This window comes from Balearica regulorum, chromosome 6, assembly GCF_011004875.1.
Source record: "Balearica regulorum gibbericeps isolate bBalReg1 chromosome 6, bBalReg1.pri, whole genome shotgun sequence".
NCBI classification, from domain to species: domain Eukaryota; kingdom Metazoa; phylum Chordata; class Aves; order Gruiformes; family Gruidae; genus Balearica; species Balearica regulorum.
Window position 1 is genome coordinate 6,994,840 of NC_046189.1, and position 18,110 is coordinate 7,012,949.

General features: G+C 38.3%; 1 protein-coding gene across 6 annotated transcripts in view; it reads left to right on the forward strand.

Annotated features, from left to right (window-relative positions):
• The window catches only part of ZNF804A (zinc finger protein 804A), a 246,504-nt gene that overhangs the window by 199,806 nt on the left and 28,588 nt on the right, over positions 1 to 18,110 (forward strand). For 4 of the 6 annotated variants that reach the window (XM_075756116.1, XM_075756119.1, XM_075756120.1 and 1 more), the window contains one exon: positions 10,675 to 10,818. The exons of 1 other annotated variant lie outside the window; for it this stretch is intronic. In XM_075756116.1, the coding sequence (XP_075612231.1) occupies positions 10,675 to 10,818 (144 nt within the window). Of the gene's footprint in view, positions 1 to 10,674; positions 10,819 to 18,110 lie in introns of those variants that run through there. One more of the 6 variants, XM_075756122.1, reaches the window with a different exon arrangement.

The window sequence follows — 18,110 nt, forward strand, 5'->3', positions numbered from 1 at the left end:
CCCTGTAATAGAGTTGGTCAATCTTGGCTGGCTGTCTCACTTGTTGCGCATCTCATGCAACCACCTCATTATTTGTGGTGGTGTTGCAGTGATGGAGCTGAACGCTACTTTACCTGGTATGTGAACTGATTCAGGTTTTAATCAAACTCCCCCGCCCCGTAGAACTATTTTTAACTTAAATCAGCTTGCTGGTCTAAATAAATGCATGCTCCTGCAAACAAGTGTGCTGGTACCAAGGAGGAGTAACTGGGAATAGAGGAGGAGCCTTGCTGTTGAGAAGGAGGAGGTACCTATAAGGTACCACTTCAACTTCTAGGAACCCTAAAACTATCTTTTATATTCTGTTCAGAGTCCCTAAAGCAATGGGAACCGATATCAACTGCTCATATAGAAGTGGTCAGCAAGATACGTGGAATACTTTTAGTGCCAGAGTTTCGAACTGGACCTGATGGTTTTTGCTATGTCCCTGTTACTGGGAAAAGTCGAGACAAATGTATTAGCGCTGCTCACATAGGGTTTGTGGCCTAGCATCTCCCTCTCTGATAGCTGATTTGAGCGCTGCAGTGTGTGACAGATTGGCAGAAATAGTTCTTTGAACCTCAGTCAGATCTCAGTCTCTAGTCTGGTCCTGAGCTTTTGTGAGTGTACATTGAAAATGTATTTAAAAACCCATTTCTTTACCTGACAGCATGACAACATGTCATTCTCTGCATTTTTGTTCAACTTCAGGGATTTTTGACAATTTGCTATGCAGAAAAGAGGACAGAAAATGGAGAAAAGTGGAATAGTGTGACTGAGGATCAGTCTAAATGTATCGTTTATGCAAATGCGTGGGTTTCAGTATGATATTTTTGAGGAAGCTTTGACTATTTTGTGGACGTGGCTCATTTTCTCTGCATCTCTTTAAACGCAGTTAATGATTATGGGCAATGACGGGTAAATGCTTCATCTTTGTGCGTTCATCTCACAGCGAAAGGTGCCACTCATACGGCGCTGCTGGCAACAAAGTTGTACAGAGCACGGCTGCAGTCTTGATGCTGTTTTAAGAGTCTCCTTGGAAATGTCATTGGTGGTGATGGCCAGTCATCTTTAGGTATTTTCCATCATCTCACGTTTCCATGCAGCTACTGGACGTAAGATGTTTGCGTTTGGCTCTCCTTGTTGCAGGGCTGGCTGTTATTGAACGCTTGCCTGGGTAGGTAGATGGCAAAGAGATTAATAAAAATGCTTTCTCGTGCCTTTTCTGTATCTGACACTTTCAACTTCAGAAGCGTTTGCCCAACTGTATATCTTGACACATGACTGTACTATAGTCCTTTGTTTTCTCCCAATTTTCTACAAGAAGAGTGAAAAGTATCAAATCAACCAAAATCCTTCCTTCTCCCCTTTGGCCAGGAGGTGGAGTTAAAAATCAGTCTTTTATGCACTCATGAGCCTTAAGGGATATTTTTATAAAGCTTCCACTGCATTTCCCTTTTATTGAAATTATTGACTGTCAACTATCCAGCTTTCTGGCCTGAAGTCTTCAAAAGGTAAGTATTATCATTCACATAAAGTAGCTATTCTCATGAGTTGCATCTATGCAAATAACTTTATGTGTGAGGGTCATAGCAATGATAAATGCTCCATCTGCCATTTGTTTCTTGCACAAATAAAAAAAGCAAGAAAAACTCTTTACAAGTCATTGGAAAAAAAGATATTTGCCATGGGTCTTTACTATATTTAGTATATAGACTGCTGCTTCAGCGGCGGCTACATTTACTCCAATCTCCTTTTTTTATTTTTTTTTTCCTTATCTCCTTTTTTTTTTCTTCTTTTTTTTAACCTAGGGTCATTCAGAAGTTTGCAACATTTTTTTATTATCTTTTCAGAGAGAAGAAAGACCAGGCCCATCTCATCTCAAAGATGCTATATCTGGGTTTAAGACTGCAATAAGGTCACTCGTAATTTAGGTAGTGTAGATCCACCAAGGTAAATCAGGGCTCTTGCAGGGATCTTTTCGTACTTTGGCAGCTTACAAAACAATCTCAGAAATGAAAGAACAGGATCTTCAGCACTAGTTTGTGCGTTTGCAAAGCACTGTGCTTACAGCCTCATTTCTCTTTGTCTAGGCAGTGTTACTGTCTTTTTCACTTAGACTGAGCAACTTCATCACGCTCGATTACTGCTTGTGAAGAGTATTTTGGATCAACCCGAAATTAGAAGGAATTTTTAGAAGGATTTTTTCAAGGAGTTTTCTCTATGGCAAATTTAAACTTAATTCCATTTCCCATTAGGACAAACTCTCTGTGGGCTTGTGAGAAGAAAGATTTACTTGCATTATTTAAAGATTCCAAAAGAAATGATGCATTATTTCACATTTTTTTGTGTTCAGACGAATTTTTTTTCCTGACTGTGGCTTCACTGAGGATTAATTTTAGGAAAATAAATATTTACTGTGTCCTATTGCATCATAATGCAAATCTAAAGCTTGTACATATTCATAACTGGACAACTGAAGGAGGTCAGGAGAGTAATTCCTAGTGGGTTTGGGGGTTTGTTGTGGGTGGTGGTGGTTGTCTTTTTAACTAAAATTAAAAGTACATTGGTCCAGCCCTACAGGATGTATTCAATTTAATAATCAGATGTCTTCACAGGAGCTACTTCTTTCCAGTGGGACAAGGTGGTACAGACCATCAGCTGTATATCAGAATAGACTGACTCTGGTTTGCAGCTGGAACTGATTCCTGTCTGCATCCCGGACTTGTTGGGCAGGCACACAGACCTGCCCGGGAGCGTTTCAGACCTGGCTCAGTCCTAAGGTATCTTTTTCAATCGCTGGGTATTTAAGTGCTCGTGGCACATAACTTCAAAGCATATAGTGTAAGGCTGGTCATGATGGGTCCCTGAAGCTATAAAAAGATAGTAAATTTGCATGAAAAGGTTTAATGGTCTGGAAAGCCAAAGTAAAATGGAATCAATAAAAGGGTCTGTAAAGAAAAATCGCGGAGCTTGCTGGGGGAATTTCCAGGAGCACTTACTCACCATGTGCAGTTCAGCAGGGCTCTGCTCCTAACAAACACGTTGGCTGTGAAAATGCAGTGGACCTATTGCGTTTAAAATGCGGTTTGAAACTTCCTCAGTAGGGCAAATATAACGTGCACGTTTTTGAGATAGTGATTTATATTTAGATAACAAAGTTTCAGATTTATTTGAAAGTAGAACAGGTTGCAATTTTAACCGGTCATGGAGAAGTCGTATTCTTGAGAGGAACAAAATGGGACAGAAATACTTTTATTTGAATTCAAAGCTTATTACATTCCCTTTTGCTTTCTTTAAGAAAAAAGTCTTTCAAAAATATAAGCAGAAGCAGAAAAGAGAAAATACAGGAAAAAGAGTATTTTGAAAACTTAGCCCCCAAAAAATCTCTGTAGAGGATCACGATAAAAATCTTGCAGAAAATTATTTACTAAAGCACAGCAGCCAAAGCTAGGAAAAATAAACTTGATAATCACCAAGACCTCTCATCCTGAAAATACAGGTATGCAGATTTTCATGTGCAAGTTGTCCCATAAATCAATCACATGCTCAAAGTTAAATACATTTAATAAGATGGGGTCCAATTTTCTGTTTCCCTGATGCCTCGGCCAACTTTACTGGCAATTTTTACTAGACCAAAACCTAACCTCACCAACAAATTAAAGCTTGAAGAGCTCTAGAGCAACTTTAATACAAATTAACAGCAGCAGATCAATTGACAGTCAGCTAACCTGAGGGGAAATAAAGAAACAACTTGCCCTCGCCCTTTCCTTTGGCCCTTCTCAGGTCCTGAAACACCTTACGCAAGACGTCATCGTACCCTTGGATTGAGGGCTGTGGGGCATGGACGCTGACATTTATTCCGGTGCCCAGTTTTCCTGCTCAAAAGGGTTTTTTCAGTCCATTCCCAGGGCTGCAAGTTCCGCAGGGTTAAAAGGGCCTTCATTTAGTTTAGTGTGTTGCTGGAAGGATCAAATAGAAAAACTTGATTTTCCTGAAGAGTTTCATTACGTTAGACGCTTACCTGTCAATGAAATTACATTAAGTAGCTATGAAAATCTTTAGATGTCTACATGCCTGCTATAAGGAAATTAAACACAAAAATCAACCCAGGATGTTTTTAAATCAAAACTCTGCTCTAATTAAAGTGTGTGACTGGACTATTTAACGTAGAGGAGTGAAGGAGATTGATGCCAGGCTCCACCTTCCCTTGCTTATCATTAAACAGTGATGAACATTCAGTGAAGAAGATATTATCTAGAGTTAAACCTTCTTTCTTTTCTACAGCAAAACCTTCACTTCCACCTTGTATAGACGTCAAAAGATTAGTGGTAGAGATAAAATTTTCTCCATTATAACCAGACCCATGCTTTCTCATAAGCTCTGATGAAAAGCTCTGTCTCAATACTAGCATCCAAGCAAAAATCTGTGGCCAGCACTCGCACCTTGTAAGTGCATGCTCTGCCTGGAAGTAGGTTTTAAAGCACTAGAATAAATAAATAATTCTACAGATCTATGCACAACAGTTAGTTTTAATGGCAAAAAAAACTAATCAAGTGATTTTATGAGTCCCAGTTAAAAGTAATTATACAGTATAAGTGCTTTAAGTAAGTTAATGAGACAGACAAATCTGATAACGAATTGCTGTCTCATCATAAACTTCCTTTCAAGTTAATTCAATCTTAACATTGCAGGACACTGTTCTGCATTGCTTTGCTCTCCACCGAGGCCGGCTCTGTTCCTGTTCACATCCGTCTCACTCCATTTAGTGCAGGGGGTGCGGAATTCAGCCGCTCGCGTTAGTAGCGGTATGGTTAACAAATTTGGTGTTTCAAAAAATGAGGATGGCATTAGGAAGCAAACAGCACTAATTAGAATAAATTTTCCTATTTCCTTCTAATTTCACTGTGTTATTTGTCCTAATGCTAGGGTGTTTATCTAAACGTGAAATACTGCCTGTGTGTTTATTAGGAAGCTGAGAAACCAGTTTTATAATTATTTGCATGTCTTCAATAGCATTTTCAAGTACACAGATAGCAGAATACTGATTAGCTGTCTGATATGTCATAAGTATTTTGGTTGGAGTTGGTTGTCTGCAGGTAATCTTGAAGAGAAAATAAAGGTAGGGTGGGGTTTTTTTCAGCCTCTGATGTTCAAATAACGTAGGGCTCTTGAGGGAACTGCTTATTCCTTGGGCTCATCCTCATCCAGTGCAGTGAAATGGTGGGGTCATTGCTGGTCATTGCTTCTTCACCTGAAAGCAAAATGTCAGAAGGGAGCAAGAAATCAAGAAAATAGCACCTGATGTTTATGGCCTTGTGAGTTTTAGGTTGCTATCACATCTCACGCTAATGGGAAAGGTTCAGGTAGGGTAATTAAAAATCTGACAATAATCTCGGTGTTTATTTTCCCACCCAGTCTCCTTTTAAACTTGGTATGAAACCAAAACTTGCTCTACACTGCTTAGAAATGAATTTATTAAGATCAATGAGTAATTTGATCAATGTATCTAATTGCCTTTTGCTTTGGTCTTACCGCCTTGATAAGGACAAGAACTTTATAAATAATTAGATTTGGTACTAGACTGCATTAATATTATTAATGTATTCCATTTTTTATTTATTCCTTCAAGTGCATCAGTGGGTAATGTATAGCCTGCTTACATGAGAAAAAGTGATATGTGAAGATACTAAAAAAAATATGTGTACCAAGTAATACCAAGATTGATAGCACAGATGTTAGTAAATTGTACGTTTTATTCACTGAAATCTGCTTCTTCATACTGTCTTTATAATACCTAGTGAATATACCAGAAATGAAAATGAAGGAATCATTGTTAATTGTCTCCATTGGTATTGCAGTTAATTGGCTATAGAGAAGTGTGCTCTTAAGCTATGGCTGATTTTTCCCTTGATTTATTGTCTTGTCTCTTTTTTTTTTTTTTTTTTTTTTTTTTTTTGCTAACAGCAGTTTTAGGCAGATTTTTTTCATATAAATCAGCTACTATATAAAGTAGTTTTGCCAAGTCAAGAGAATTAGCTGGAGTTATTTGACAATGTTCAAAATACAATTTTGCCGCTCCTTTTTTTTTTTTTTTTTTTAAATTTTTTTTTTTAGTTACTGGGACAGAAAAAAAAAATTAAATATTTTTTGTGAAACAAGGTTACACAGGAGCATCTGTGGTCTAATCCAGAGGATCAGACCAGAGCAGTCTAATCCTCTCTGGGATGACTATACCAGTAAATTATCCTGAAGAAGGGGTTTATTTCTGTAATACATTTTACTTTGCAGTGACTGCATGCCTGACCCTTTTAAGTCTACAGTAAATGCAGAATAGCTTGCTGCGATAAAAAGACCTCACATTTATTGTAAAGTAAGAATATTCACAGTGGCAATCACCATGTGTAGATGAAGTATTTTAATTTCACGTGCTTTTTTTTTAAAAAGCTGACCTTTCTGCAGACAGTAGGAGTATGAGCCTGAAGTGCACTCCATAAAATTATCCACTAGACTGAGGCATCCAGTCAACTCTCCAAAGTTATCTATATAAAGTGTTTAGTGTTTCTGTAGCTTTCCTTCTTTTTCTCTCATATAACAGGAGCAGAAAGTCCAGTCTAGGAAGTTACCGGTAGCCCCTCTGTGGATGAAGCCTGCTCTTAATCCACTTTATCGGACATTTGCATTTGCCCAGGCTTAAGGCTCTGGAGGATGGAGAAGATAGAGAAATAAAGCCAGTGGATAGATGTGATCGCTTATTAGGTCTTTCACATAAATTATGAAAAACAGCTACAGTGAATTATAGCTGTAGGCTTTCAGATAATAAGCCTTTCAGGAAAAAAAAAATGAAATTAAGTGACACTCAGTTCTCAGTTTCATTACCAAGCTGAATCATAATTCAAAGTTCTTTTACAACTTCCAGGATGGTTTGCAAATCTTGATGAAATTGAGACTAAGCTTGATCATATTCAACCAATTTAAGTGCGGGTTTTTGGCTGCTACTTTACATCAGGAATATTCCTCTCCAATAAGTTTCCAGGTCATTTCTGTCTGCAATCCATTGCCTGGTACTATCAAATTCCAGGGACTGTAATTTTTTACTGTCAGTTTTTGGGCAGTTATCCCTCATCAAAATTGATAGAGCTAGCAAAAGCCTCCTCTTCCAAGGTAATACTCCTTTCCAAATCAATAGAAATAGCCTAGCAGGCAGAGAACCAGCAGCCTGTGTTCTCCTGCTTCCATTCCTCATTCATCCTTGAAATCAGACTCTCCTCGTCTCCCAGTGCCAACAAGCAATGACAACTTATCCTCAATCCTGACACAGCCCATGGCTGTGGGGAATCTCCCGAACACCCTTTGTTAAGGGTTTTGTTAAGAGTTGGGAGGTTTTTTTGTGCATATGTGTGCAATTCAATAAGCTGACATCTTGGAAAGGACTGACAAAGAAAGATGTTTGGAGAGATGATTCAATGTATTTTCCCACCAGTTTAAAATAAGATTTATAAGTCTCATCTGGTAGTCTTAGGAGCTAACATGAAGAAATGCGTGTTTCATGATTGTTTGAAGCGCAACACAATGCAAAATTTTGTAAAAATAAGCACTTCTATTATTTTTTTTAGAAATTTTTGCTCTGAATATATTCCTGTCAGAGATTGATACTTCACTGCTCACAATTAATAGTAAATACTGTTGCCCATGCTTAGATCCCAAAGCCAGTATCTCCACCATGAGGTTTGTTAATGGCCATTGCTGCCACTGAAGAAATGTGACATTTAGTAGTTGGATACTAAACATTTCTTGCCAGCAAAATATTATGCAGCAGCAACGGATGTAGGTGATGAGAGTTCTATAAAAATGTTGGCTTAGTGCTCAAAGTGGTGATTTTTAAAAATTCCTGTGCTAAGACTTGCTAGAAAAAGGAATAGGGAAGAAAATAACAAACATTAATATAAGTACTGTGTGGCACCATGGTACATTGTGGTATCATGTCTTCGTTTGGAGGCTGAAAAGAACAAGCAAAGGTGACCTCGATATAAGGAATGCCCGAATAAACTAGAACTATATTGTTCAGAGATATGCATACTGGAGAGACAGTGTGGTAGGGGGTGCATATAATTATGAATGGCCTGACAAAGGGAAGAAAAAATGGAAGATTATGACCTCTTCCAAATATGAGAACAAATAAAAGTAGCAGAACGCAGCTTCAAAGCAAAGGGAAGGCTCCTTAGTTAAGAGTCAGTTTCCTTAGTTGTACGAATAAAGTCTTACAGAGGTTCAGAAAATTGACTTTATCCAAGACAATAATTCATACATTCCTAAGGTCAAATACTTGTAGTTTTAAAGATCTCAGTCTTGTTGTTTAAAAGTCCTGTTTTTCGCCTCCCCTGTGCATGATCGAACTCCATTATTATATTCTGTCTACTTTTTTGCATCTAATTGAGATGATGTGATGATATTCTTTACTTGCCTCTGAAACTGTGATGTAATATTATAATGTAAAATTAACCCTACACCCTAAGGAACCCTAGGTGAAGGAATTTAGTAGAAACCCCAAGATCATTATAAGATTTTATTACTTTGCAGTAAAGTTGTTCATGGGGTGCCAGTGCCTCCGCTCCATTAGGATGCATTGGGATGTCAAATGTAAGTGTATTCAGGTTAGGTTCTGCTTTATAATACGTATATTGTTTAAAAAATGGTGCTTGATGCCAAGAGGAACACAAATGAAGTTACATAACTTTATTCAAGGTATTATGCTATGTTAGTTAGTCTTGCAAAATTTTGCTTGAGGGTTAATCAATAACATGTTGTGAGATCTTTTATATGAAGAAAAATTATTATTCACTTCACTGATTTGTCTTAGAACCCATCACATTTGCTCTTATTCTTCACAGATGTCATATCTAAGATTTCAGAGTTCTGATAATTGCCCCCAAATCCAGAATTTTCTTTCTCATGTTTTAAGAAAGCAAAATCAGGTGGCATGTCTTTGTAGACTATGAGCATTACTTTTAAAGTGTTTCAAGGGAGTATATCTCCTTAGGGTCTCAACATATTGTCTCCACTGCTTTCCTGAACATAGGCATCTTGGTAGTTATTGAAGTGGTTCAAAACCTATAGTTTCTTCCTAGTTGATACCAAGAACTAAGTGCAGAGTTTCCAGGACAGGTTTCTGTACAGCATAAATATATTTCAAAGTGTAAAATACTGCTGTTTCTTGAAATAAAATGCTAACTCGCTTTGGTTTTAAATGAAACAGATTTTATGAAGCATCATTTTAGAAAGGTGTTAGAAATCTGTGAATTCCTCACGTGTCAGCCAGTATTCAACTCACCATTCTAAAGTGACTTTTGTGGTTCTTTTAGTGGACAAAATTTTGATGAGGGAGTACCTCAGTTTGGGCGTGAATCAAGGGTGTTTGCTAGCAGTCCAGTCACACTGACTTATATTTAAAGTACTATTTAAAATAAGTACTTTGTGGGTATAATTCTAATTGTATAACTATCGTTCCTCTTTTTTTAAATAAACATAATTGACATGAAAATATTATAATGTGGTAAAAATAAATTTTTGTATTTTAAACTCCCAAAATGTATTGGAGGTACAGGAGTCCTAAGCTGTGAAAACTGCTAGCAAATAGGGATTTTTTTTTTCCCCAGAATTAGCTCAGTTTTGGCTGTTCTGAGATCATATTTTGTATTAATCTAACCAAACAAGGAAGAAGATGGAAACAAGGGGAGTTTAGGGTCAGTTCCAAAGAGCTCACAGTGATGAAATTTTGTGAAACAAATCAAAGGGGTGTATTTTCTTAATATTTGCCACGTTTGGGATTTCAGGGTGTGATTCTATCCCAGGCAGGCTTGCCAAAAGCAGAAGTCATTGCACTGAACTTCTACATGTTCAGTGTTTAACTGATATTAAACTAATTTGAGATGACAGACCATTTCCATGCTCTTTCAGAACAGCCCATGTTATCATCGATGTATTTAGGAAATTAATAACTATTACTTGTATGTAATTTGCTCATAAATGATAAGCAAGGTTGGTTGTAATGCTTTTGCTAATGTATGGTAAACGAAGCTATGCGTCTGTCCTCCTAATAATGTCTGATAAATAACAAAGTTACGGAAGATACTCATTACATCTCAACCATGAAAGTGTTCCTCATGTTTCCGTGTGTACATGTGTTCAAGAAGGGGCCAGTAGGATTTCTTTAAGTTTGCGTTCTTTTTAATAAGCGTACATCGTTGTAAAAGCCTGATAACTAAATTACTGGAGGTTTTTTTTGTATCTTTGTGCTTATTCTGCTTGGGTATATTACCTAGCAGATCTTTGGAACAGCGAGTCTTGGATTGAAATGCACTCAGAAATAGCCTTCAGCGTGATAAATATTTGTATTTAGACAGAACCTGGGGAAATGCTTCCAGCCTCTGACAGAGCCCCTAAGGGGAGCTGGCAACTGTAGAGCAGATTGAAGTGTGCAAATCTTTGGCCTCGCAGCAGAAACAGTAAATATGTGCAGTGTAACATGGCAAATATGTGAAGGCTTTTAGTTACGGAGGTGTGTAAATGTTTACAAATATGATTAACTGCAGAGCACAAAATCCATTTGTAGCATCAAAGGCAAAACTAAAATTACTTTTTCCCGCCCCCCTCCAGGATTATGCTGAAAAGAAAAACACGATAGCAAAAGCTCTGGAAGATCTTAAAGCCAACTTCTACTGTGAACTCTGCGACAAGCAGTACTATAAACACCAGGAGTTTGACAATCACATTAACTCTTATGATCATGCTCACAAACAGGTAAGAGGAATCTGCTCACTACTTCAACTTAGTTTCAGGTAGAATAATGAAATAAAATGTCCTTCATGTAAGCTTGGAAATCACAGGTTTGAGTTATGCCTGAATTTCAGGTTCTGGGAAGCAAAATACACAGTTTTCTTAGAAACAGATCTTAACGTGAAGATTTTACAGTCAAAAATTCTGAGATGGAGAGAAAGTGAAATGTGAACACTTAAATTGTGGAGAGAGACAGGGAATGATGGCAAATATGATTAAAAGTGTAAATGTACAGTTTCCTTGTTATCTGTTGAATTTTGCATATATACAAATACTGTGATATGCCTAAGAGATAACTGGGAAGCATATGTTGCAAGAGATGTATGAAACTTGACACACTCTTTGGTACGTTCTGAACTGGGCTATGATTTTACTGAAATGCAATGAAGATAAAAAAAGAAAAAAACTGTGGTGATGAAAAGTTTCTGGCTCAGCTCATAATAAGGTATATGTTAGCTTTAAAACACTGGTATTTACATTTTTACCACCACATTTTATCACTGCTCCTCCAAGTTGTTGTCCTGCTTTGGTAATATAAAAGCAGTGCTTCCACATCACAAGTGAGGCAATACATCCCAGTGCAACATCCTGGTCTCCAGAGGGGTCAGGACTATGTAATTCAGGGGAAAATACAATGCATCTTGACTCCACTGAAGAGATATGTAATGATAATGTAAAGATATGTAATAACCGTACAGGAAATTTCTACTTAGTCAATTTAGCTGGTAATTATTCTGTATCTTTTTATTTTTTTAATCTGGTGAAATCATATGGTTGTAAATTTGGATGGATTGCTTTTCGTTCTAATTGAATCTCCCTCTGTCCCATAATTCTGCTCAGGGTGAACGCAGATGAGTTGCTTTTCTTTCCTTCAGCACTTCTCCCTGAAACACTTTCCTCTCTCTCTCTCACTGGTATTTTTATTTAGCCCATAATTTACACTGTCAGTGTGAGCGTTAGATTTGGTTTTGAGAACTATGGAGATGTGGACCTCAGCAGCAATAGCAATCTGTGAGAAACTGGAGGGAAAGATATTAGATAAGAAATTAGCAGGTAGCTTCATTGCATCCTAGAGATATTTATTAGGAGTTGCAAATATTTTTAGTTAAAATACAGCTGGAATTGATTCTTCAGGCGTCATGTTCACTCAGTGACACCTCATTGATGGAAGTCAGGAAAAAAGAACTGATGGGCAGAGTCTTTCCCACTTGAACTCTCTTAGGATTTTTATTTATTGTTTTTTAAGTGCTCTGAAGCACTTTGAAATAATGAGAACCTGAAGGTTGCAGTATTCGTTCCTCTATTCACTATTGATGAAAAAATGATTCTGAAATTGAGGTCTGGCGTGAGACTGAACAGGAACTTGTTTCCAGTGGTTCACATAGTTACTCTTGTGTTCTGACAGCTTTACACAAGAGATGCTGGGCACTGCACCAGCACCTGACAGAGCACGGCAGATCCTACCTCTCCATTTTTTGTGTAGGGATGCTGTGTGTTGGTGTTTGCATGTGGCTTCGTGGATGTGTTTGGTGAAACACAGGAAGCCATCCTCTGCCTCTGTAAGACGTCCACAACTCTAATCTCCCTGGTAGGAAATCAATCAAAAGGTTCTAGTTTTCCAGTAGAAAAAATGGTAAGGATGCTTGTTTGGGTGAAGTGATAATTTTCTGTAATATTACTGCCAAATAAAACTATTGATTCCTGAGATTAAAACAAACTCTTCTGGAGTGCTTTTTGTGGTGGTTTCTACTGGTGTTATGTGGTGAGTTGACCCTGGCTGGGGTCAGAAACCATTCCTCTTCCTGTATTTCAGGTGAAAAAGGGAGCAGGCAGCATATGCTGCACTGCAGGCTCACTCAGATTTACTCAGTTTTCAAGGAACTTCATACCACATGCTTTTTTTTCAGTAACCTCGTTTTACTAAGTGTGCTAGAGCCATTTGCAGGTGCTACTGTTGAACACTCTGATTTTGTCTTGAAACTTTGTACTTCAGTGGCAGAAGTTTTCCAGCAGTTCAGTAGAGGTGAGAAGAATATATAATCTGTCTTTGGATTTTGCTTACTATTTTTCTCCCTTCAATCATGCCTTTCTGCTAATAATGGATAGGTAAGGGGAAGCACTTACTAGAAAAAGTTTCCCATGATCCAAGAATAGATGAAAGCATATGCAGCCAGTTGGGTTTCTGTAATTCCAGCACCTGACACTGGTTTCTATGTGATCAAATGGATGAAACCTCCGCCTAAACCTGAATTCATCCCAGCTGTTCTGAAAAGCCATATTTAATCCTAATTGAGCCCTCTGTTATCATACCATCTCAGCCCTGGCTGGTTTATCAGAAAAAAATATTCATAACAGCTTCTGTACCTCAATTTCATTGTAGAAGATTTTATTTTTTACTCTCCATTGATTCAGAGGTTGCTAGCACAGAAAATTTACAGGATTAAAATATAAGATTTTATGTGACTTTTATCCTCCATTGGATGGGGGGCCCTGTACTGTTGGGGATTGGTTGTGTTTTGATTTATTGCATCTTATAGCTTCTGAATATCTGCTCTGAGATAGTATGAGGTCCTTCTGACTGATCCAGAAAGAAAGGATAGGGATAAGGCAGAACTAATTTTATTTCCTAGGACCTGAAGGAGTTCAGACCGGTGCCTCAGGATCTCCACTAGCCTCTATTAGTGTTTTCTTGTTCTTACCTTTGGCAGTATGGTTTGAAGACTAATATCTGTAGCCTTTATGAAATACTCCTGGAAAAAGTAACTTGCAAGCAGTCAGTGGTAATGGAGAAAAATGAACTCTTTTGTCTGCTTTGAAAGCCTAGACCAAAAAAAAAAAAAAAAAAAAAAAAAAGCAGGTGTCTAAAAACAAAACTCTTCTGGGCTCAATACGGAGAGAAATGTAACTAAGGCAGAATTTAATATAGTAATGAGAGAATTGCTATTTGGTGATGATGGTCTAAAATTACACAATGGAGCTTTTGAGACCCACGCCAGGACTTTAAAAACATCTGTATGATTTTATGCAGCATTTCTTCAGTATTAGGAAGCGCATGAGGAGCTCTCTGAAGTGCTGTATTCATGCAGGGTGAAAAAAATCCTGCCTGTGTTCCTCACAATGCTGCAGTTTTGATAAATGCAGCTGAGCATTAAGTCTAAGGCTCTGAATGACCCTCGTCTCATAGCCGTTCAGAGTCCGTGAGCTGTGTTGTCTTGTCAGTGAAGAAGGCTGGATCACACAGCTAGGTTCCCTATATCAGTCATTCCTCAAGGGACTTTAGTTGCTACAAGAGCAAAGAGGTTTTATTCCTGTATTTGAAAGTCTTCGTCTCCATCTCAGAACTTCTGATTAATTGCCTAATATCACGGCAGCATACCCGAGCCTGGTGCTGTTTCCTCTCCCAGGAGAGCTCTTCCAAATATCAAACAACAACAACAACAAAAAAAGCTGTGATGAAAAATAAAATTAATAGCCCTAATGTATTTGCATCTAGATATGCAAATACAATCAATTAAATAAATTATAAGTAGGATTTTTTCCCCGCAGAATCAGAGGTCATTTTTCAAACCGTCTCTCCCTGGATGAAAATGATCTCCCTGCTCTAAAAATGTATTTAAAATTGTATGGAGGTAATAACACACAAATTATGCAGGAAGGCTAATTTAGTAGTTGTTTCCTTTCCCTATTCCAGACACAGATTTCTCCTGTCTACATTTTTCTCCTCTCCTTACATGTTTTTCTTCTTTGCATGTTTTTAGAGATCAATGCCAAATAAGCTAGAGAATATCAATCTGTGGCCAAGCAGAAGTCCAAACTTTGGTCATCTTTGTGTTTGAATAAATATTTCATGGAATATGCATGAAGAAAAAGAAATTTGGAAGTGGAAGGGTGTGGTTAGGCATAACAACAATAAAACCCCCTGTAATTTTACTAACGCTATACCTCCTATGAGGTATGAAGCATATAAGGTATAAAGTAAGAGCAGTATAGCACATTTGAGGATGCCAGCATACTCGGCAGCAATAAGTGCATGTTATCAGTTGTTTGACTCTGCAATTTAAAAACAAAGCAGTGAATCCTTGTAGTCATTGTCACAGCTTTTTTTTTTGAAAAAACAACTCATTGTAGAGTTATTCCCTCTTAAAAAGACAAGATCACATCTCTTCCACTTGGTTGGTGCCTGCAGAGGGTGCACTGCAGTGGGTCATAGTTTTGAGGATGTTCACCGGTAAGGGATTTCATAAAATAAGAATATTAATACTTCTGTTTCTCAAATTTTAACTATAGCCCTTCCTGCGGATAAGCTGGAATTCGTTATTTGATAGAGTAACAGTGAAGGGGATCACAAGGAGCGATGCAGAACAAGACAGCACTCGTTTTGTGACATGTGCCAGGCTCTGCTTGCTGAGACATGGAGGCAGAGCCCAAGGCAGGTTGCTCTCAGCTGCCATTCGGCAGCCCTGCTACAGCTCACAGAATGGTTTGGGTTGGAAGGGACCTTTAAAGGTCACCTAGTCCAACCCCCCCTGCAATGACCAGGGACATCTTCAACATGATTGGGTTGCTCAGAGCCCCGTCCAGCCTGATCTCGAATGCTTCCAGGCATGGGGCATCTACCACCTCTTTGGGCAACCTGTGCCAGTGTTTCACCACTCTCATCACAAAAAATTTCTTCCTTATATCTAGTCTGAATCTACCCTCTTTTAGTTTAAAACCGTTACCCCTTGTCCTGTTGCACCAGGCCCTACTAAAAAGTCCCTCTCCAGCTTTCCTACAAGCCCCTTTTTTAAGCTCCATGCTGCCTGAAATGGCATTGCATTTTGCTGGACCTTGCTGCGCACTGAGCCCAGCCAAGAGGGATGTTTAAGATGAAAAAAATCAACAAGAAGGCCACGGTGAGAGTTTATGGCTGTGAAAATCTCTGAGAGCAATAAAATAAATCGCTTCTTCAAGCCATCACCTAGGCTGGTCTTGGATCAGAAAAACGCCCATATGGATGTGTCGGTGCCAAACCCACGGCGTCTTTTGTGCTGAATTTCTGCAGGGGGAGGCAGCAGGAAGGCAGTTGCGATGCCAGCTGCTTCATGCCCTGGTGAGGAAAATGTGAGCCCGGAGCGTGCCGTTGGGGAGAGCTTATGGGAAACCGCCATGGGAAGCACTTGCACCATCATCTTTTTCCATTCCTTGCAAGTGAAAATAATTCTTTGCAATATATTTCAGTATTTCTTTTTCTTGTTTCTCTCTTCTTTGTAGCCTAGTGACTTAGCACTTTCAATATCAGATAAGATTCTTGCAGCTGAACTTTCTGGAATGTAGAAATTTTATATTCCTTCCTTTACTCCAGCTTGTTTCTCACATTAGAATAGAGCAACATCTCGGTGTATTCTTATGGGCAGGCAGTCTTAACTTTCCTGAATGTCAAGCAAGCATAGCTGAGGATTTAAACATTTTTGATTGAATCAATCTTGTGTAGCCCTGTTTTACTGTCATTAAAACTTTGCATCTCTTCCTATATTTCTTTTTTTCCTCAGGAAAAGATAGTCATCTTTGTAGCCTTTTTAAATATTAAGGAAACACCAACCAAATGTTCAGGTGCGTGTGTTCATATACATATGTAAATTTGTAAATATTTGAAATGACCCCCTTCTCTTCCAAGCACATACAGCTCTATCACTGTATTTCAATTTCTTTTCCATGAATATTGCATTATTTAATAGTCTTTTGTAGTTGAACTGGGGTTTGTTTGGTTGGTTTTTAGTAAAAAGCTTCCTTTGAAGCTTGAAGCACTTACACTGACAGTAATGCTAATAAGCCTCATCACCAGGCCTATTAATTATAGCTCAGCACTGCTGGTAGCAGTGGAGCAGAGTATTGCAATAGATATGGTGCTTCCTTTCTCAACTCCTTTACAAAACAACAACAAAGCTGCTGCTGTTGCTCTGAAGAGAAAGGCAGAGCTGCCAATATAACAGGACCACACTGGGCCGCGGAGGAGGAGGGAAACAGGATGAGGATCTCTGCTCCCCTGCACGCTAAGGATGTTTGGGGTAGGTTTTGGTGTAGACAGTGTGAAGCGCGGGGAGATACTTAGCAGGAACTGGAAGGCTTCAGGAAAAGGGGAAGTGCAGTCCAGTTGCATTAGGGCACAGAGCCGCTTGGAAAGCGTGTTGCTGGTCTGTTAGCAGCGCGTCTGCAAATGGTAGTCTTTGTTCTGCTTTACAGAATGTATTTTAAAATTAAATAGTTCTGTTGTTTATGAATATTTCAGTATATTTAGGGAGAAAATGCACACACAGTTTCCTGGATGAAAGAAAAAATTATCTATTTTCCTTCCCGTTTTTTATTTTACCTATAAAATTTAATCCCAGAAATTGGCTTCTTGATTGGTATCAGTGTAACAGAGTATTTAGTCACTCTTTAGCTCAAAACTTGTACTGACGGGTTAGATGAGGATATTCTTGGGTAAAATATTAATACTGCAAAATCCAATTTTCTTGCCAACTAACATTCTGTTTCCTCATTACCAAAAAAAAGACATATCACTACGTTCCTGCCTTAGTAATTATAACAGAAAGGATACTGCATAACACTTTCTGGTTTTCATGTTTGGGAAATTCTGTTCTGTAATAATTAACTAATTGACTTATTTTTTTCTGAAAAAGTGTTTTTAGAGCAAACATAATTACAGTAAAGAAGTATATATCCTATCTGTCCCACTAATAGCCTGCCGCTAATATTAACCCCGTGCACTGGTGCTTCTGATTCCATGAGGAGCCCGTTCTTTAACACAGAAGTAGCCTTACCCAGCTGGATGCCTTCCTCAGTTTAGAAACTTGGTATTTATCCTCAGTTCTTTAATTTTTTTTCTGCTTTGAATTCTTGCAGCCTTCTCCTTTCTGTCCTTTGCAATATCCAGATCAGTCTGATAACCTCATAAATCACTAATGTTATATTTCCATGCAAAACCATTACAAGTTTAATTCAACCACCCATTGCTCATTTAGTATTATTTTCCAAATCTAGATTGATTGAGGTACTTCACGGGGGGGAGAATACAATGCCAACGCAACGAGGGATGGAGGAATAAGGGACGAGAGGAAACATGGTTTACTCCATATATCCTGCATGTTTTTCTCCCTGGCATGCATTTCTACTCTTGTGTGGTTCGTTCTTTTATTTAAAACCATACTTACACCATACTTACAAATTTCAGTCCAGCTTTGTCTTTTTAAATCAGTTTGTGAAATTTTCTACAT